The sequence below is a fragment of the Meriones unguiculatus genome, chromosome 6 (genome assembly GCF_030254825.1).
Source record: "Meriones unguiculatus strain TT.TT164.6M chromosome 6, Bangor_MerUng_6.1, whole genome shotgun sequence".
Classification (NCBI taxonomy): Eukaryota; Metazoa; Chordata; class Mammalia; order Rodentia; family Muridae; genus Meriones; species Meriones unguiculatus.
The window spans coordinates 96223887-96245817 of NC_083354.1; the positions used below are offsets into that span (position 1 = coordinate 96223887).

The window sequence follows — 21931 nt, forward strand, 5'->3', positions numbered from 1 at the left end:
TACAGTCTTTCAGAGGTCCTCTGTGGAAAGCTCCTGTCCTGTTCCTTGTTTTCTCCTACTTACAATATCTATCCTATTTGTTCTTCCGAATGAGGCTTACACATCTTGCCAGGTTCCTCATTGTTTAGATTCTTTCTGGCCCTTCCTCAGAAAATTAGGAGTAGTGCTATCTCAAGATCCAGCTATACTACTCCTGTGCATATACCCAAAAAAATGCCCCACCATTTAATACACCATTTGCTTAACTATATTCATAGCAGCTTTATTTGTAATAGCCAGAATCTGGAAACAACCTAGATGTCCGTTAACAGAGGAATGGATACAGAAAATATGGTATATTTACACAATGAAATACTACTGAGTAATTAAAAACAAGGAAATCATGAAAGTTGCAGGCATATGGTGGGACTAGAAAAGATCATTCCAGAAACTGAAAAACAGGTACTATATTTACTCACTTAAAAGTGGATATTAAAGAGCAGGCCAATCAGTTCATGTCAGAGGCAGTCCCTGTTCCTATTACAATGGAACCGACTTGGAAACTGAACTGCCATGGGCTGCTCTTTAATTACCTCCCCCTGAGGGGGAAGCAGCATTAGGCCACAGAAGAAGACAATGCAGCCACTCCTGATGAGACCTAATTGACTAAGATCAGAAGGAAGGAAAAGAAGACCTCCCATCAGTGGACTTGGGGAGGGGCATGCATGCAGAGGGTGGAGGAAGGGAGGGATCATGATGGGAAGAGGGAGGGAACCACAAGGGGGATACAAAGTGAATAAAGTGTAATTAAAAAAGAATTTTAAAAAATAAGCGGATATTAGCTATCTCCACTTATTAGAGTTTTTTAAAAATTCATTTTACATCCTGATCATAGCCTCCCTCCCTCCTCTCCCACAGGTCCTACCCTTCCTTCTTCTTTCTGATACTCCCTCTATCCTAATGCTTTAAAAGGAGATTACCCTCCCAGCAACCCATATCAAGTTGAATCAGGACTGAGCCCTTCCTCTTTCCCTGTGGCCTGGTGAGGAAGCCAGCAAACAGAAATTGATCCAAAAGCAGGCAACAGAGTCCATGTTAGAGATAGCCCACAGTTACCTTACTAGGGAACTCACAATCTCTATGCTGTTTAGTTAAAAATATTTTAGTCTATAATTTTAGTATATAAATTTAATATTTTCATTTGGGGCAAATTATAGAACTTTGAGAAAATGAGTTATATAATTTGTGCACATACTTATGCCAAAATATAAATTACTATATAGCCTTACACAATGCAATTCATTAATGTTATTTTCATTATATATATTTTTTCTCAGTATCCTAGTACTATCCACACATTTGTTAAATCTGGCATTAGCCGAGTACACAAAGTTTTAAATTCTTTTTTTTTTAATTTTTAGTTTTTCTTCACAGTTTATTCATGGTATATCCCGATTGAAGCCTGCTCCCTCAATTCCCCCAGTCCCACCCTCCCTCTCTCTTCCCCTCCTCCCCTTCCCCTAGTCCACTGAAAGGGGGAGTTCTCTGCTATTGCCTTCTGCCCATAGCTTGTTAAGTCTCATCAAGACTGCTTGGATCCTCTTCTTCTGAGCTTAAGAAGGCAGCATCATCAGGGGTGAGATATCAGAGAGCAGTCAACTAGGTTCATGGTAGAGGCAGCCTCTACTCCCCTCACTCAGAGATCCACATGGAAAGTGAGCTGCAAATTGGCCATATCTCAACAGGGGATCCATGTCCTCTCCATGCATTGTCCTTCCTTGGTGCATCAGTCTCTGAAGTACCACCTGGGCTCAAATCTTTCCTTGTGGGGCTCCTGTCTCCTCTGTGTCTATCTAATTTCACCCTCTCTTCCTCCATAAGACTCACTGTGCTCTGCCCAAACTTTGACCCTGATTCTAGGAATCCACTTTGATCCCCTGTTGGGTAAATCCTTTCAGAGGACCATCTATAGTAACTCCCATCCTGTTTCCTCTAGTCCACCACTTCTGGTGACTATCCTGTTTGCCATTGTGAGTGAGATTTAAGCATCCTCCTCAGGGTCATTGTACATGTTTAGCTTGTTTAGGTCTGTAGATAGCTGTTCTGTATTATTTAGCTAATATCCACTTATTAGGGAATTTATACTATGCCTGTCTATCGGTTTCTGGGATATCTCATTCAGTTTGATCTCCTCTAGATCCATCCATTTGCCTGAAAATTTCATGATTTACTTGTTTTTAATAGCTGAGTAGTATTCTATTGTAATCTTCACCAACCCTACATCTGATAAAGCACTAACATTAAGAATATATAAAGAACTCAAGAAATTAGACAACAAACCACACAATCAAATAGAAAAATGAGGTACAGAGCTAAGCAGAGAATTCTCAACAGAGGAATATCAAATGCAGAGTAACACTTAAAGAAATGTTCAACATCCTTAATCATCAGGGAAATGCAAATCAAAATGACCCTGAGATTCAATCTTAAACCAATAAACTAAGATAAAAAACTCAAGTGAGAACACATGCTGGAGTGGATGTGGAGAAAGGGGAACACTCCTCCATTGGTGGTGGAAGTGCAAACTTGTACAAACACTTAGTACATCAATCTGATACTTTTTCAGAAAATTGGGACTAGTACTTCCTCAAGATGCATCTATACCACACCTGGGCATACATTTAAAAGTCACCTTACCATTCAATAAGGACATTTGCTCAACTATGATCATAACAGCTTTATTTGTAATAGCCAGGATCTTGAAACAATCTAGATGTCCCTCAACAGAGGAAAGGATAAAGAAATTGTGTTACTTCTACACAAAGTTTTAATTTCTTAAAATTCCTTTTGCTTTTGACTCCAGTTTTCTAGGGAAGCTGAGTTTTCCCCTCAGATATCCTTGTCTAAGACTTAACAATGACTGAATGGTCCAAGGCCATTCCTCATATTTTTCAGCAGGATGAAAATTAGAGACATCATTATCCAAAAACTAAGTGGAAGTGCTGAACTCAGAATGAATGTTTTATGAAAATTTAAAAGTCACTATACAGGAAGAAGTTATTTTATCTTTCACTACTCCCCTTATTCTCTGGCTATTTTATGTCAGCCCAAAAAGAACCCATTAGCATTCCCTACAGGGAAGGTATCATTGTAATGAGAGGAGATATTTAACTAGAATACCTTGTTTTCTCCTTTGTGCTTATTCCATAGTGTTATCATGTGTGGAATTCTTGGTTTTATTTAAATTCTGGATGTATTTTCTCTTTCTGATTGATACAACATCTAACTACTTCCTGGGTGTTGACATTTCTGAAATGAGCAATGTTCCTATCATTTTTCAGGAAGTTTAAAGGAAAGAATTATGCTCTAGGCTGCTTTCAGTCTTCTCTTGCTATACTTGGCTTTTGACAGTTGGATTACAAGTATGCTGGCAGGATTCTCTCTGAGTTTATAGTTTAATTAGTTTATGTTGGCTTTACAGTCTTGGTATTTATCAAACTTCCAAGATGTTAGACATTTCTTTCAAAAATCCTTTACCTATACTCCAAAATCTTTAATTTCTTTTCTTTATTTGCCCACTGCCCCTGCACTGCTGACTCAGTGACATAATTGTATCCATTTCTATCTTTGTATGTTTTGTACTTTTATAAAATATGTAAGTACTTTGTAGACTTGAAAATTGAACTTCTAAGCCACCTCGTATCTTGACTCCCCACCACCATGTTTTTTTTTCTTACCACTGCTCACTGCTGTTCTTATCCTGCTAATCAGACTCTTGACTTTCTTTCATACTTTTCATTTTCCATACTTTCTTAAAGTTTTCCATGCTTTCATTTCACTCTCTTTATATTTAAATGAATTTGTATAGTCTTAGCCCAGTAGTATAGCAAGTGAGTGCAGTACAGCACAGTCCTTCCAGATCACAAAGTCCAGGCAGAAGGGCTCCGAATGTCAGAGCTTTGGAGTCAGAATTACTGACAAAATGGTGCAGTGATGGAAAGACAGGTGACATGGAAGAATACCCTCAGCTGACCACATCATGTGCAAAGAAAGAACCAGCTTTGTGGAGACTGGGGATTTATGACTCCATGTTTGTTGCCTTCTCTCAACAAATTTGAACTTCTGATCTCCACAGTATAAATCAAGTATCTGTTGTGTCAAGCCACAACCTTTATAGTAATTTATTATCGCTTCATTAATATCCAGCACTCACATGGTAACTTACAACTCCAGGGGACCTCCCACCCTCTTCTTGCTTCATTAAAATCCATACATGTGTTTGGTGCACAGATTTCGCTGTAGGCCAACATCCATACACATAAAACTATTTAAATAATTAAGGTGATTTTACACATTTTATAATATACAGAATATTAATATATTTTAATTGGTATCTTAAACCAAGGTCTTATTTCTTGGTTTTGATGGCTTTATTCAATCATAAAATTTTAAGCATATTATACATATGTAGCTGGTTCAGGCTCTTTATCCCCTCTTATTAGGAATCTTGGCTAGGGTCACCCTCATAGACTTCTGGAAGTTTCCATTTGATAGGTTTCTACCTCATCCCCTAAAATTCCCCCTAATTCCAGTTGTCTCTCCCAGTACTCTCTCCCTCCATTTACCCCACACCTGATCTCTCCTGTTCCTTTACCTACCCACCCAACCCTGGCAGTCTACTCACAATATCCATTCTATTTCCTTTTCCCCAGGGAGATCCATGCATCTACCATTGAGCCCTCCTTGTTACTTATCCTATCTGGGTCTTTGAATTGCATCACAATTATGTTTTCTTTTACAGCTAATATCCACTTAAAAGTGAGTAAATCAATGTTTGTCTTCCTAGGTATGGGTTACCTCAGTCAGGATATATTTTTTGTAGTTCCATTTATTCCATTTAATCCATTCATTTCCTCTTTAAGGACCACTGTGATCTTTATATAGTTGGTTTTGTGGTCATCATCTTATGTTTCAGCTGTGTTGCAATTTAGGCATTGCTATTGCAGTTGGGCTCTGGTGATTCTGTATTGCCCTTGCTGTTCTTCATAATGTTCTTGCACTGGCATCTAGGCTGCTGCAGTTAGGATAAAGATTATTCTAAGGACCCATTTCTGAGTTTGTTTTTATTGGATGTGTGTTTTGTTCCTTTCTTTCCGATTCCTCTTTGAACTTGTCTTTGTGGTCTGTAGTTCTGGTAGCCAGCTTGACCTCTGGTCCAGAAGCAACTTTCAGTCAGAACTGGGAGCTAGACTTCTGGTTGATAGCCTGACCTGTGGACCAGTGGGGATCTCTGTTTTTCTGACTGTCATGGCCTTTACTTGAGTTGCAGGTATATAGCAGTGTAGGTGTAGGTACATTGCAGCAGGAGGCAGGTGTCAGAAGCTTGGGTCTTTCAGCTCTGAGAGGAGAGAGTAGGAGGGTTCCTATGGCAGATGGAGCCCTTCCCTGTTCTGGCTTGTGTGGCCTGTACATGAGCAGTGGATGTCTGCCTAAGAAGGGGAAGGTGCAGTGAAGGGGTGGGGGCAGTGGGCCAGGGAAGTTATAATCGGCTCCAGTCTGAGGGAGTATGAGGGTTCAGACAGCAAGTAGGTCCCTTAGCTCTTCTGGTTGGCATGGTCTGCCCTAAGCAGTGAATGTGCACCTCAGTAGCAGGAGTGTGGAGGTGTGGGGAATCGGGAATGTAGGTGAGAGTTGGGTGTGAACAGTTTGGTCTTTGATCATTGAACTGAGGGAAAAGAAGGAGAAAGAGTTCAAACAGCAAGTGGGCTCTTACCCTCTTACCTGTTTTATTTCTGAATTAGGTTACATGTTCTTATTTATTGGGATCTATCTACAGCATCATTGCCCCATCTGATAAAGAAAACCCCATCATGACAATCTTGTAACCAAATGTAGACCTCATTATAAACACTTATGTTCATATCTCATTGGTCTAAAAGAGTCAAATAATCACACCCAATACTATTGTAATGACGTTCCATATGCTGTGTGTAGAGAATATGAAAACCAAGCAGATACTGGATGCAGCAGGAGAATTCCAAACAACATTAAGGCTTTAATTTAATCCTACCAGGTTCCCTGTGTCTCTGTAATTCAGTTTCCTCGTCTGTGTTAGCTGAGCGTGCAGGAGAACAGTATTTGATCACAAACCTGTGGGTTCCCATCAGCATGAGCACTAACTGATGTTTCCTGCAGGAGCAGCTATGCGTGAACTGAAGGTGATTCAGCCTGAGAAATCACTTTCTGTCCCTGCTGGAGAGTCAGCCACTCTGAACTGCACTGTGACCTTCATGCTCCCTGTGGGGCCAATAAGGTGGTTCAGGGGTACAGGACAAGGTCGGCATCTTATATACAGTTTCACAGGAGAGTGGTTCCCCAGAGTCATAAATCTCACAGATGCAACAAAGAGAAACAACCTGGACTTTTCCATCCGTATCAGTAACGTCACCCCTGCTGATGCTGGCACCTACTACTGTGTGAAGTTCCAGAAGGACACATCAGAGCTTGGGAAAGAGATTCAGTCTGGGGGAGGCACCACATTGTATGTGCTTGGTAAGTACTGCATTGTCCTCCTCATCCCTGATTTCTCCAACAGGTAAAAACATTGTCCAAAATTCTGTGAACAAGTAAGAAACAAGTGTGGAAGTAAGCCCTCATGTTCAGAGTGACTTTCCCCAACTGTGGTCCAAGGAACCTGAAGAGAGGAGGTGACATGCTATTTGCTAGAGGTTCCCCTTCTGATAAATCCATGCCCTTGTCTGCCTGCCCCACAGAGCTTACCTTTCCCAATATGCCCTAGCCTAGTGGCTGATAAAGACCCTGACAGCTGACTGCCTGGTCTAGTGATGGGGTCACACCTGTCCTACTGCCTCCAGAGGGTCCTTCTTTGCCTGATGAAGTCTTTTCTTTTTTCCCAAACAACCTGGTGCTAGTTATGCCAGGTTCTACTCTAGATGTCAATACAGATGGCAGGAAGCTGCCAAGCAGGAGCTCTTTACTCAAAATGTGTGTTTCTTCCCTCCCAGTAGAAAAAGCACATCAATGCAGAAAATGATGCTAAAGAAGGGTGTGATTTCTTCATTTCCTGTACATCTAAGCACGCTGAGATCATTCTGGATATGTATACATTCTCTGTGGAGTCTCTTAGCCCTGGTTTAGGTGTTGGCACCAGGCTACCCATGGTACTGTCAGAAAACATTTTGTGTCAGGGACCAACTCTCCCAGGCACTAAAGTTCTTGGCCAATGTTAGCTTGCCTCCTAGAGGTCATTCCATAAGTATTGTCAGTCCCCAGCTGAGGTAGCCAGGTTCTCACTTTGAATTTCCTGAGAGAAGCATAAATTCTTATAACTTGCTCTTGATTTCAAGAATTTTGCAGCATGAAGGACACTCACACTATAAAGCCCAATCTTCTTAGTGATGTGAACCCTGTATGCCTGTGTCCTGCCCATGATCACACAGCCAGTTAGTGCTGAGATGTGTAATCTACATCTCATTCCAGGCCTGCTTCTGATTGTCCAAGCAAAAGATACCATGTTCACTTAGAAACCTGATGAATAAGAGATGTTGAGTCAGAATTTCTTGAACTCAGCCAACATGTTTATTCACCACCATCTCCAAGGTTTTGAGATTTTTCTCACTCTCAGATTCTATATACAGTAGTGATGAGAAATCTACACAAGTGTCAACCATACCCTTACCCCATATTCTAGGTGAGAAATTTTCCCCTGTGGAAATAAAGCATAATAGTCCAACAACCAGAGATACCATATTTCAGATCTCAGGCTATGAATGTTTCATTTATTTCATTTTTTGGCTAAGTAAACAGTGGATCACCTCTTATGGTTATCATCTTGGCCATAGGCACATGTTCTCTGGAGAAGGCCTGCTGCTTTTGAGGGTGAATTAGATTATACGGATTGTACTGTTTTCCCACACAGATGTGATGTAGCATGTCTCCTCACAACCCTTCAACAGACCGAAACAGGGAGAGTGGCTTCCTCCTGAATCCATCCATATCGTGAAAAAGGACACTGAAGTTCTAGGTTATGCAATGTTTAGGCAACCATCAAGTGACTCAAGTAAGATAAAACCCATAAGATTTCAGTAATACTAGCTTTATTTTCCATATCATTTGTCCTAAGGATACCATTGATGAAGGACTTGTAAGGAGGGGCATGAAATAGCAATGTGCTATGTGTCATGTCTCTGCTATGCTATTTTCTGTTAAGCACGTGTTATATGAGAGAAGTCACGTTTTTCTTTTAGAGAGGAGAACCCTGACATTCATAGAAGTCAGATGACTTGTGCACAGGTGAGGCAGAGGCAAGGGTTGAATATAGCACACTGCCTCATAGACTGACACAGCATATGTGCTATTCTTCCTTCATATTTTATTCTCTGAGCAGCAGACACTGAGTAGAGCTGCCTCCTGCATCCATACAGGGTCTACAGGAACCTGGGGCCTCTTCTGTCTGGAGATATCTGGAGCAGGCATCTGGCACAGAATTCCTCAAGTCAGATTCTTAGGGAAGAAGTAGAATGCAGGGCTCCATTGTGGGGACAATTGGTTTCTTGTGGGAAAAGAAAGTGAGGACATAAGAAATGGCCTCTGAGTTGCAGCTGGGAAGAGCAGACAGTGTCTAGGTTTTAAGCTTCAGTATCTTCATTTGTAACATGAGGTTAGTCATAGTTCCTTCAGAGAAAAGCCTGTGCCTCTGATTATCACCTGAGAGCAGTATGCAAAAAACAAACAAACAAACAAACAAGAAAAATAACAGTGGCACATCATGGTTTTAAAACCTTGGAAAACTCATTGAACCTGAACATTACTTTCCTCTTCTTTAGAAGGTGGCTCCTGTGCCCACTTTTCCAGAGTGCTATGACTATCCAGAGAACTGGTGAGAGTCTGGCATCAGGAAGCCATGGAGGGTCACAATCTAACTCTTCATGGAGTCCTCAGTTATCCATTTTGTGATGATGACAGCCATGGTCCTGGTAGGTGTTTCTTCATGAAGGAGAAACTATGCACATATTCGTGGCTGGTGATGTCAGAGTCATTAAGAACATCAGAATTGCAGTGGTTTGCAGGAGAGAGGAAAGAATTTAAATGCCTGAACATGCATCCCAGCACAGCTACTCTCTGACAAGTGAACAGGACAAGACCTTCTGCAACAGGCTCACATGACATAGCCTTCCTGCTAGCACAGTATGTAAACTGTCTATACTGAAGGAGTGAAGTCATAAAACATACTTAGAGAAACTGCTGAGTTCTAGAAAATATTTCACCAGTGTGAGCTGTGTTTCTAAGGCACCATGTGACTGGATTTTCACTTTCCTTCTAGGCTTTAGGTGTCAATCATGTCAATCAAGTTAAGGTGAGGTAGGTGGCTCTTTACCTGGCTATTTTTGGAATTCCATGAGAAACAAAAGTAAACCCTAGACCTGCATTCCTTTAACTGTTCACATATGGGGATTGGTTCTGAAATATCAAATACAAGCTTTGAGGCAACAGTACATATGTAATCATTCCCTTGATAGAGCTGTTAGGACACCAGGCTGAGACATTACAAACCCTCATACTTCAGAATAGCAGGACTCAGTCTGCTGTGCTCAACTCTCTAAAGCCAAAGTAATGTGTCAGGGATGCTTCTCAAGGAGAAAACTGAGGGTCCTTAAGGTTTAACCAAGGCAGAGCTTTCTTAAACTGTAATCCCAAGGCAAATCTTTCCTATATTGCACAGGTCTGCATTAAAACTATTTCTGGGGACAAAAATTCTTTTCTGCACTCATAACTCTGTTCCCTTCTCATGTTCATTTGCTCTCTATAATTAGCCCCTGTGGAGGAAGTGTATGGGTGCCCATTGTTCTGTAAAAGCCACTGGCCAAAATAGTGGTCACTAAGAAAACAGAGCATGTCAGAGTATCGAAGCCTCTGCTCCTTAGGGGAGGATTTCATGCTAGTGGTGGCAACAACCCAGAGACACACCATATTGTCTTTGTATACCTTTTCCTGAACCAAAAATATGAAAAAGAATAAGTGATTCTATAACATGTAACAAGGGCAGTGATAAGTAGGATTTGAGTACACATACCTAAGTGAGATTCTAGCATCATTTTCATCTTTCATGGGAGAGGCTTTAATCCAGTTTTTTTTTAATATGGAAGGTTATTATGAAAAGTATCAGCTCAAGTACCAATCCTAGACCAAGTTCTCATCACAAAGGACACAGGGAAGAGAGTAAGACATAAAGGCAGGGAATAAAGATTAAGAAGAAGGGGAATAGAACAAAGGAAAGGTGAGGATGGATATTTGTCCTAAAGAGCAAAGGACTGCCTCTGGATAGAGAGGAGAAGACATGGCTCAGAGGGAAATGGCAGTTTATAAAGGTCAAATAGGAAAGTCTGTGATAGGAAGAGGTGTTCAGTTTTAATTGGGCATGTTACTTCTGGGAGCTAAAGAGGTTTTTGAGTGATGGACTTCAATACTTGGACCTTGGTAGTCAGCTTCAGGAGGAGAGAGTGGCTAGGTTTCTGAATGGAACTTAAGTTATTTAGCAAGGCAAAGTGAGTGGGGGAGAAGGGCAAGGCCTGCCAGAGCCACACTTGTCATGCTCAAGCTGGCCACCTGCTGGTGGACATTGATGTACATTAGATAAAGAGCAGGATTTAAATTAATCAGCTGTTGCATGGTAGATAAAGTTGCACTTTAGACTGTGTAACTTCTCAGCACTCATGCATTCTGATCTTAATCCTTCCAAAGCTTCAGTCACTGGAATCTGCACAGTGAAAGAATGCCTGAAAATTCCTAATAAGTGGCTGCTTGCTCTGGCCCCCTCAAACCTATAGGGTCATCAGGTTTGCTAGAGTTTAGATAGCTTGACTTCACATAACATTTGTTTACATTCCTGGTTGGATGGCATTTGAGAAGGAATTACACATGTACAAGTACCAATAATATTTGTTATACTTTGCTCATAAGACAGGTGAATTATGGCAACCTCAAGAAGAGACATCTACAGGGCAAACTGCATTCATCTCAACAATCCACACAAGCATGTAGGACCAGAGAGTATTTCTGTCTCCTCAGGAGGCTTGCTTCTGTGTCCTTTGAGATTAGACATAATGGCATATACATACAAAGAAAGAAAGTAAAGGGAATGAGGAAGAGTACTAGCTTTGTGGCACTTCTAGAATGTATTTGATTTTCTCAGTTATAATAGATGTCAATTTAGAAATATTTACCATAGGTTGTCTAGGTTTCAAGAGGAGGCCAGCAGGAATATAAAATATAAAATAATTTGGTAATTGCATTTCTTGGCAAGGCCTTGAAATTTAATTTCCCTGGCTCTACCTCATTTTCTCCTGGGAATGTGTGCTAAATTTTACAGACACAGAACAAGGGATACCACATGAGGACTAGGAAAAAAACAAGAAAACACATTGAAGAGAATGAGCACTTACTGTCTGTAGCTAGTATACAACTGTGACATGGGAAAGAGCAGGTTCTTAGTGTGGATGAAACTCTGGTATTGATCCCAAGCACACAGGAAACCATGATGGTGGTGATATTATCTAGGATGGTTCTTCACAATGTTAGTCCTCATTGGAGGACATCACAGTCTCATCCTTGTCTACATACTACTTTACAGCAAAGCCTTCTCCTCCTGTGGTCTCAGGACCTTCACCCTGTACTCTACCTCATCTGAAAGTGAACTTCACATGCAAGTCTCATGGATTCTTCCCTCGGAATATCACACTGAAGTGGTTCAAAAATGGAAAAGAGCTCTCTCACTTCGAAACGTCTGTGGACCCCAAAGGAGAAGGAGTCTTATATAATGTCTCCAGCACAGCCCAGGTGGTGCTGGGACCTGAAGATATTCATTCTCAGATCATCTGCGAGGTGGCCCATGTCACTTTGCAAGGAAGCCCTCTCCGTGGGATTGCCAGCTTGTCTGACATCATCCTAGGTAGGTGTCTCTGAACCACAGCTCAAGCTCATATCTGTTTAGAATGTTTTGTCCACAGTTCCCATCAAGTATTCATGTGTACCACACTGGAGGGATAAAAGACTATGATCAGCACATGAAGGAAATTGTATTTATTTTAACAGAAGAAATGAAAACTGTACTAATTATGAGCCCCACAGTTCATGCACAGCATTTTTAGGCATTTATTTCTGTCCCAGTGTACACTGGAGTTTTTCTGATTAATTTCACTTATTAGGATCCGCACACATCACTGCCTGAGATTGTGTGTTAGGAGCTATGCTTAGTGGTGGCTCTAATCTAGAACAAACACTCCTGTCTCATGATGCATTTGCAATGGGGGTGGGTCCTCAGGACTCCAGACTCTTCCTTGTGCCTCAGTTTCATCTGTCTAGGCTTCTGCTTGTGCTTTTTCAGTTCCACCCACCCTGGAGGTCAGCCAACATCCAACAGTGATATTGAATCTTCTAAATGTCACCTGTCAAGTGAAGAACTTCTATCCTTTGAGCCTTCAGTTGACCTGTATAAAGAATGGAAATATGAGGTTGAGCATTTCTTTTTTTTAACTTTTTTATTTTTTATTAATTACACTTTATTCATTTTGTATCCCCCCATAAGCCCTTCCCTCCTCCTCTTGCAATCCCACCCTCCCTTCCCTTTCTGCATGCATGCCCCTCCCCTAGTCCACTGATAGGGGAGGTTCTCCTCTTTTTCCTGATCTTAGTCTATCAGTTCTCATCAAAAGTGCCCTCTTCTGTGGCCTGGTAAAGCTGCAAAGAGCAGGCATTTCTTAAATGTTTCTCTGCCATTCGATATTCCTCTATCAAGAATTCTCTGTTTAGCTCTGTTCCCCATTTTTTAAGTGGATTACTTGATTCGCTCCTTTTCAACTTCTTTAGTTCTTTATAAATATTGGATATTAGTCCTCTGTCAGATAGAGGGTTGGTGAAGATTCCTTCTCAATCTGTATGCATTCATTTTGTTTTAATGACAGTGTCCTTTGCTTTACAGAAGCTTTTCAGTTTCAAGAGGTCTCATTTATTTATTGTTGCTCTTAGAGCCTGTGTTGTTGGTGTTTTGTTCAGGAAGTTGTCTCCTGTACCAATGAGTTCAACCTCATTAGCCACCAGGGAAATGTAAATCAAAACAACCCTGAAATTTCACCTTACACCCATCAGAATGGTCAAGACCAAAAACTCAAGTGACAACACATGCTGGAGAGGTTGTGGAGAAAGGGGTGCCCTCCTCCACTGCTGGGGGAATATAAACACATTCAACCACTCTGGAAATCCATTTGGCATTTTCTCAGACAACTAGGAATAGCGCTTCCTCAAGATTCAGCTATGCCACTCCTAGGCATTTATCCAAAAGAGGCTCAAGTACACAATAAGGACATTTGCTCAACCATGTTTGTAGCAGCTTTATTTGTAATATCCAGAAGCTGGAAACAACCCAGATGCCTCTCAACTGAAGAATGAATACAGAAATTGTGGTACATCTACACAATGGAATATAAAAAAAAACAAGGAAATCATGAAATTTGCAGGTAAATGGTAGAAATTGGAAAGGATCATCCTCAGTTAGCTATGCCAGAAGCAGAAAGACACACACGGTATATACTCACTCATGTAAACATATAATATAGGATAAACCTACTAAAATCTGTACACCTAAAAAACTAATCAAGAGGGAGGACTCTGGCTAAAATGCTCAATCCCATTTGCCAAGGGCAAAGAGTATGGACATCAGAAGAAAATGAAAACAGGAAACAACTTAGAAGCCTGACACAGAGGGCCTCTGAAATGTTCTGCCCTGCAGACTATCAAAGTAGATGTTGAGACTTATGGCCAAACTTTGGACAGAATACATGGAATCTTATGAAAGAAGTGGGAAATAGTAATATCTGGAGAGGACAGGAGCTCCACAAGGAGAGCTACAAAACCAAAAAATCTGAGCACAGGGGTCCTTCCTGAGACTCATACTCCAACCAATGACCATTCATGGAGATAACCTAGAACCCCTGCACAGATGTAACCCATGGCAGTTCACTGTCCAAGTGGGTTCCATAGTAATGGGAACAGGGACTGCTTCTGACATGAACTGATTGCCCTGTTCTTTGATCACCTACCCCTGAGGGGGGAGCAGCCTTACCAGGCCACAGAGGAAGACAATGCAGCCACTCCTGATGATACCTAACAGATTAGGATCAGAAAGAAGAAAAAGAAACCCCTCCCCTACCAGTGGACTTGGGGAGGGGGATGCGTGGAGAAGGGAGATGAAAGAAGGGATAGGGTGGGGAGGAGGGAGGGAATTAGAGGGAGGGATACAAAGAAAATAAAGTGTAATTAAAAATAAAATAAAATAAAAATAAAAAAAGAATGCAAATGTCTCAGACAGAGGTGGCTTCTACACTCGCTGTAAATAAGGATGGAACCTACACACGGACCAGCTGGCTTTTGGTGAACATACATGCCAATGAGGAGGACATGGTACTCACATGCCATGTTGAGCATGATGGACAGCCAGCAGTCATCAAATCTCATACTGTGGTGGTCAGTGCACATCAGAGGGGGCAAGGTACTGGCATCATGTCTGGTGAGGTTTCCACCTCTCCTCCTGGGCTGTGTGAAATTTTGCCAAGTAGAACAAATTTCTGTTGGGAAATATCACAAGATTTTGTGTGATTGTGTCCCCTAAAAATCTGTTCTTAACTCCAGTAGCTGAGATGGTGATCTTAATAGCATTTAGGACTCTGTTAGTTGCTTTTGCATAGGTGCACACAAAACAACTTAGGTCAGGAACAACTATATTCCCCAACAAGGATCTTAAAAGGACTGTATTTTGAGTTTTTCAAAATCACTTTTATAGGCTTTTGTGTGCACCAAAAATAGGTTTTATGTCATCTTTAAATCCTCATCAACTTTTTTTGATAAAGACTTTGGACCTCAAGAAATCTACCCCAATGTAAAATGATGAATTCAATTTCCTTCAGCATTTATAAAAACACATTAGTCATGTGATACTGGGCATAGTGTTGAATGTTGTATATTTTGGAGAATTTTTATGCATTTTTTTTCCTTTTCTTTTTTTTATTTTTTATTTTATTTTTTTTATCAGTTACATTTTATTAACTCTGTATCCCAGCCGTGTCCCGATCCCTCATTCCCTCCCAGTCCCTCCCTCCCTGCCTCCCTCATCTCCACCGTGCCCCTTTCCAAGTCCACTGATGGGGGGGACCTCCTCCCCATTCATCTGATCCTGTTTTATCAGGTATCTTCAGGACTAGCTGCAAAGCCCTCCTCTGTGGCCTAACAGGACTGCTCCTCCCTTCGGGGGTGGGGAAACCAAAGAGCCAGTCATCGAGTTCCTGTTAGAAATAGTCCCTGTTCCCCTCACTTTGGGAAACCAATTGGTTACTGAGCTACCACAGGCTACATCTGAGTGGAGGTTCTAGGTTATGTCCATACATGGTCCTTGGTTGAATGTCAGTCTCAGAAAAGACCCTGTGCCCAGATATATTTGGTTTTCAAACTGCTGATATAGAAATTCTCAAAGGGTCTTATTGTCGTTTCTAGTCTGTGGTATCTGGTGATATTTCTGTCTCAGTGTTGATGTGGGAAACTTGTTATTTCACTATATTCCATCAGTGATTAGAGAGATATTGTGCACTAATGGTGGGAAAAGGAGTTCAGAGAAACCATAGCACAGCCTCGGAAAAAAAATAGGAAAAAATGAAAAAGAAAAATTGTTTTTTCCTACTCAGGTCTCACATGTAACTGAACTTAACTGCAGCTCAGGTAGTAGGAGCAAAGCTGGGGGCAAATTTCTGGGAAGGAGAGAGGTAGTATCTCATTAAGGGAATATTTATTCCACCTGACTTAGAGTTAAGTTTATTTGGCATGACTTAGACTTAAGTTGCCTTTCTAGGACTTAAGCTAGATATTTTGAGTCTCGTGATGCGAAGTTTTAGTTTTAGCCTTTATTGCCATTCTAAAGATATCATTTTAATTAAATTTTTATTTTTTTAATATTAGTTACAGATAATTAACTTTGTATCCCTGCTGTATCCTGCTCCCTCATTCCCTCCCAATCCCACCCACCCTCCCTCATCTTCTCCTTACCCCTTTCCAAATCCACTGATAGGTGAGGACATCCTCCCCTTTCATCTGCCCCTAGCATACCAGGTATCTTCAGGCCTAGCTACAAAGTCCTCCTCTGTGGCCCAGCAGGGCTGCTTGTCCCTTGGGTGTGTGTGGAGGGGATCAAAGAGCCAGACATTGAGTTCATGTCAGAAATAATCCCTGTTCACCTTACTAGGATACCCACTTGAATACTGAGATACACACATGATATAAACTCACTTTTAAGTGGGTACTACACCTATAAGATAGGATAAACGTACTGAAATCTCTACACCTAAAGAAGATAAAAAAGAAGGAGGACCCTGGGTAAGATGATCAACCCTCACTTAGAAAGACAAATGGAATGGACATTGGATGTAGGAGAAAACAAGTGACATGACAGGAGCCTACCACTCAGGGCCTCTGAAAATCTCTACCTAGCAGTGTATCAAAGCAGATGCTGACACTCATAACCAAACCTTTGGCATAGTACAGGGAATCATATGAAAGAAGGGGGAGTTAGTATGACCTGGAGAGGACAGGAGCTCCACAAGGACCAAATATATCTGGGCACAGGCGTCTTTTGTGAAACTGTATCTCCAATCAAGGACCATGTATGGATATAACCTAGAACCGCTGCTCAGATGCAGCCCAAGCTATCAGTTTTTAAGTTCTGTTTGTTCCTGGTTAATTTTGGGCTTTTTGGTTTCCTTGAAATGGGAGGCAATTGATTTCAATTGCTTGATGTAAAAATGATTACCTTTCTGTGTATAACTATTGACTGCTGGTTTAAGGTAAACAGTTATACCTCAGGGCTTCTGAACTTTCCTGCTGGAATCTTCAATTCCAGCCAGTATATTAATTATATTAAAAAATATTTAATTTGAGAGTAATCTTCAGACCATTCTTCCATATTAGACTTCAAGGAAGTACACACTAAGGTGGATGAAGAAAGGCAGGCCATTCTGTAGTCCTGTGGATACCAATACAGGTGTGATCACATTATTGGTCCAATAAAAGACATCATAGGTTCTCAGAGAGCTTGAGGATGGGATTGCCATTAATAATTCTTTCAGAATGAAGAGATGGGAGGAGGCAATAGAATTCCTGTTTCAAATCAGCTGCATAAAGTTGGGTGTCTGCTTATTCCTAAGGCTCCCTCAAGAGAATTTTATTCTTGTTTGCATGTAATTTCTGGAATGCTATAGTTCCATTTCTGTTGCTGTGATAAAATATCCTGACCAAAAGAAGCATAAGGGATGAAAGCTTTTGTTTAGCTTACAATTCAAACTTACCTAAAGAAAGCCAGGCAGGAAGTCAAACATGAAATCCACAGTCAAGAGCAGAGAGAAAAACTATACCTATAATTTCTGTTTGCAGCTTGATGCTCAACTAACTTTCTTTGCTGATCTTACACACTGTGGGGCCCTGGGTTTAATGAAGTGATGCCACCTACATTCAGAGTGGTGCTACTATCTCAATTAGCAATTAAGACAATCTTCCAGAGCCCCACCAACAGGTCAACTCAAAAGTATTTAACTGCAATGCACTTCCTAGGCAATTCTAGGTTGTGGCAAGTTTGCATTGACAACTAATCACCAAACAGTGTAAGAAATCACACTTTTGATCCTCTCATTTCCACATCTCAAGTGTTAGGATTACAGGTATCAGTTACCAAATGCTTTGTGTTTTTGTTGTGGTTGAAATGGAGAGTGAGTCTAGGGCCTCTCATGTGTTAGGCAAACACCACACTCAGTGAACTATACACCCAGCCTGTTTCTATTCTTAAAAATACTTTTAATGCTTGATTAATTGCAAATTAAAACTAGTTCTTCCTGAACAATGGAAATATTTCAGATGGCATCTGAACTGGAGTGGAAATGGGCTACATGATGGTTGAGGCACCAGACCATGTAATCTTGTCTCATAGATTCTTATCTATACAGTTTTCTCCCTTTATCTGCATGTTTTCCAGCAAGTAGTTTCATCTGGCTGTTTACCACTTTACCAGTCTCACTTCATCCCCCAGAATCTAGAATTTTTTAGGTGACTTTTATGTAAACAAAGAAGAGTGTCAATTCTCTTCATCACAATTTTTCTCTTCTATGTGTATTTCTTGTTCACAGCTATTCTTGGGCTATTGAGAGACTGAACCTGTCTGTGAAGGACACTGTCTCAGTGATCATCCTAAACAGCAGCAGTGAGGAACATCTCTTGATCTCCCTAACCTTGTGACTCCCCAGTCCTGTGTACAGTTATCTCTGCATTGTTGGAATAATAATTCCTGACACATGGGATTCTTAAAATCAGGCATTTGACAGTTGACAAAAAATTATTTTCTCCTCAAAGAAGACACAAAATAGTTCATTCTGGATCCAAATATCAGTGACCGTGTTCCAGGAACACAGGTCAAAGAAACCCAAAATTCCTCTGTGGGAGTTTATAAAGCTGTTGTAGTAACAGAAGAAAGAAGGTCATAGATCAAGACACTTGAAAGTCATTGCTGGGAACATGGGAGAGGTGTAAGAACAGAGAAATATCTTAGATGTTTCAGATGTTTTGTGGTGGCATCCAGCAATAATGTTGGCTGAAACTGTGTCTGCTATGTTAACGCATTCCAAAGAAAACGTACTCTGTACATCCCAAATGATTCAGCTAATTGTCACAGAAATGTTAGTCAGGTATAGAGGACAGCATACATGGATATTAAGACTAAATATGAATCAAGATAATTTGGCTCTGGCCTGTAATATGCCAAACTCTCATTCACTGAAGTTCTAAACAGTTAATCAGCCTTGTAGAAGGTTCATTTTGAATGTTCATCTCCTTTGTGAGAACTTTTGTTCATAAAACCAAGTGCCATGTGGCACTGAGCACAAATTCTTACACACTTTTCTTAGAAGGACAAGTTGGAGACATGAGAAATGGTCAATGAAGAAATAGAAACCTCATTACCATCTCTTTTGCTTTGAAATTATGCTTTGAGCTGGTACAGAAAACACATTCCCAATCCTCAGAGCTTTGATGTGCTTAGAGGTCCACAGATGAGCCAAGAGAAGACCAGTGATGATGAGAACCATGTGACCTTTCTAATGGTTTCTTCCACTTTTTGATTTCAGAATTGAAGACTTCAGATTCTGGTAAAGTCCTTGTAGCTGTGCTCTTTGGACCCAAACTGCTGCTGCTAATTGTGGTCTTTGCCATGTCCAGTTACAAGAAGCAAAAGGCCTGACTGTAAGTTAAAAGGGATGCAGGTGTATTTGTTAGTTTTCTGTGTCTGTGATGAAATTTTATGAGCATAACAACTTATAGAAGAGAAAGTTTTATTTGGTTGTTTACTGTTCCAGAGTCATATGAGTCCCCCATGCTGGGGAGGAATGGCAGCCAGAACAGATATTATGTGCTTATATTCTTAAAAAAAAAAAAAAAAAAGCATGAAGCAGATTGAACAAACTGGAAGTGGCAAAAGCTTTTATTCCTGAGGCTCACTTTCTGAGACATACTTCCTTAAGCAAGGCTATACCACCTAAATATTCCCAAACAGTACCCACAACTAGCAACCAAGATCCAAATATCCTAGAATATAGGGAATGATTCTTTTTTGGCATCAGATGGATATCGGTATACTTATGAAAATAGAAATGGCAGGATCAGTAGGACGGCCATGGTACTTATCTGTGATAATGACTTGTTTCTGAGGCTCATCAAGAATCTTGTGGAAACCTTTGACACATCCCTAGCTCACAAGAAGTGTGTACATACTGCAGAACAGTTCAGTAATGGATCAACAAAGATGCCCAAAGAGACTTAGAGATCTGTTGTATTGGCTTCACTGCTCTTCTTGGAGATTACGACAGTAAGTGGAAGGCAAGAAGTTCATGGGAGACATCAGTCTACATTATGGGACAGAATTAAGACATTTAAAATGGCTTTAAAAATGACTGTTTCTGCTTTGGCCTCTCTGCGACCAAAAAGAATAAACTCAGAAGACTGCATGACTCAGGAGCTAGGCTGAGATGACACTTTTATGACATGGGAATGTCATCCATTCAGGACAGGAATGCTAGGGGGAGAGATGTACCATGGACACTTTAGCACTAATATAATGTATAAGTGATGAAGGGAATATTGAGTGAGAGGTGATTCTTCTCAGCTCTTCTCTTCATTTTCTACAATACTGGAACACTGACTATCTGCCATCATCTTTCTTATAGAGGATTGGTGTAGAAGAAGAAGCTGGTGAGATGCCATGGAAGACTACTCCTAATGACTCCCTTACAAGAACAACCCTAACACAGAATTTCTTGTTGTCCCTCTGCATCTGCATTGTTAACCCAAAGCTCTGATGCTGTGTGCATATTGGGTTTTACTCTTGGAGTCCTCATTGTCATTATTAAAATAATTTAAAGATGAATTTAAAGTCCAAGGATAATCTACCCTGGTGCAAAGAAAAATTCTCAGTACAGGCATAGAGTAAATCTCAGAAACTTCATGGAAAAGGACAATGGGGGATCAAGGGGGAAAGCAGCATTGCTTTTTGAGAAGGCATGGATGCCAGACCTCAGAAAGGAAGGCTAACCCAGCTGAACCTTTGCGTAGCATGTAGGGACAGTGCTGGGGTGGGAGAATTCTAGGAAGGATGGGGTAGTGTATCAAGTAATGGGAAAAATTATTTTGATTTCTTTTGCCATTGATTAAGAATCTCACTATGTAGCCTTGACTATTTTGGAACATACAACTTAGACCAGACTTGCCTTGAACTCATTAAGGTTGGTTTGCCTCTGCCTTTTGCATTCTGGGATTAATTGTGGGTTGCACCATTACATTTATTTAGGAAGAATTATTCAATGTATCCCTTTACTGTAGTGTAAGAATGTCCTTTGCCTGATGCACCAATGGACGACCATGCATGGAGAGGACCTAGACTCCCTGCTGGCTGATTGGCAGCTCAGTCTCCATGTGGATTTCTGAATGAGAGAATCAGTGGCTGCCTCTATCATGAACTCGGTTGACTCTTCTGATTGCTGGCCTCTGATGATACAGCCTTGCCAGGCCACAGGGGCAGAGGATTCAGGCATTCCTGGTGAGATATGAGAAGATGGCAATGGTGGATAACTCCTCCTTTCAGTGGACCAAAGAAAGGTTGATGGGAGGAAGAGAGAGGAAGGGAGGGACGGGGGGATTTGAAGGAGGTGGCTTCAATCAGGATATATAAAAAATAAATTGTGAAGAAATAATTAGAATAAAAATTATAAAATAGAATGAATGTCCTTTGTCTGAGGGATTGACTCTGAGGTTTCCATCAAGGTCATAGGTTTCCTTTTCTTAATCATCAAATTTTCTTTAATGAGCTTTTATTGATAATCTAACACCACTCTGAAAAGAGAAACCTAAAATCATTTGGAAACAAAATCATGGATCACAGCCTCCAAACACTTTTTGTCCCCTTGGCCCTTAGCAAGAACAAGGCTGCAAAGATGCCAGAGGACATTTTTGGCTTTTATACAAAACTACAAGCTCTTTGAGGTCTGTTTACACTAAATCTTGTTCAGTTTCTACCTCTTATTCTTTTGTTTTTGTTTTTTTCAAGACAGCTTCTACTGTGCAGCATTGTCTGTCTCAGGACTCATTGTATAGACCAGGTTGGCTTTGAATTTACAGAGATCCACTTGCCTCTGACTTCCCAGTGGGGGGATTAAAGGTTGGTACCACCATTCCAGGCTCCACATCTTATTGTTATCACAAGATCTTTATCAACTGTGTGAAAAGGGATGTGAGACTCTCTTCTTGGTATGAAATTTCCCTTTTTGTATACATCTGCCTGTTTATAATCCATTCCCTTGGA

At 40.8% G+C, this 21931-nt stretch overlaps 1 protein-coding gene across 1 annotated transcript in view; it reads left to right on the forward strand.

Annotated features, from left to right (window-relative positions):
- Nucleotides 1-21288, forward strand: part of LOC110558026 (signal-regulatory protein beta-1-like) — a 28586-nt gene extending 7298 nt beyond the window's left edge. Inside the window, exons 2-7 of the mRNA XM_060385749.1 lie at nucleotides 6175-6531; nucleotides 11630-11947; nucleotides 12383-12509; nucleotides 14343-14560; nucleotides 19206-19320; nucleotides 20301-21288. Coding sequence (XP_060241732.1) covers nucleotides 6175-6531; nucleotides 11630-11947; nucleotides 12383-12509; nucleotides 14343-14560; nucleotides 19206-19318 — 1133 coding nt within the window. The 3' untranslated portion in view covers nucleotides 19319-19320; nucleotides 20301-21288. The remainder of the gene's footprint in view (nucleotides 1-6174; nucleotides 6532-11629; nucleotides 11948-12382; nucleotides 12510-14342; nucleotides 14561-19205; nucleotides 19321-20300) is intronic.
- The last annotated feature ends 643 nt before the right edge of the window (nucleotides 21289-21931 follow it).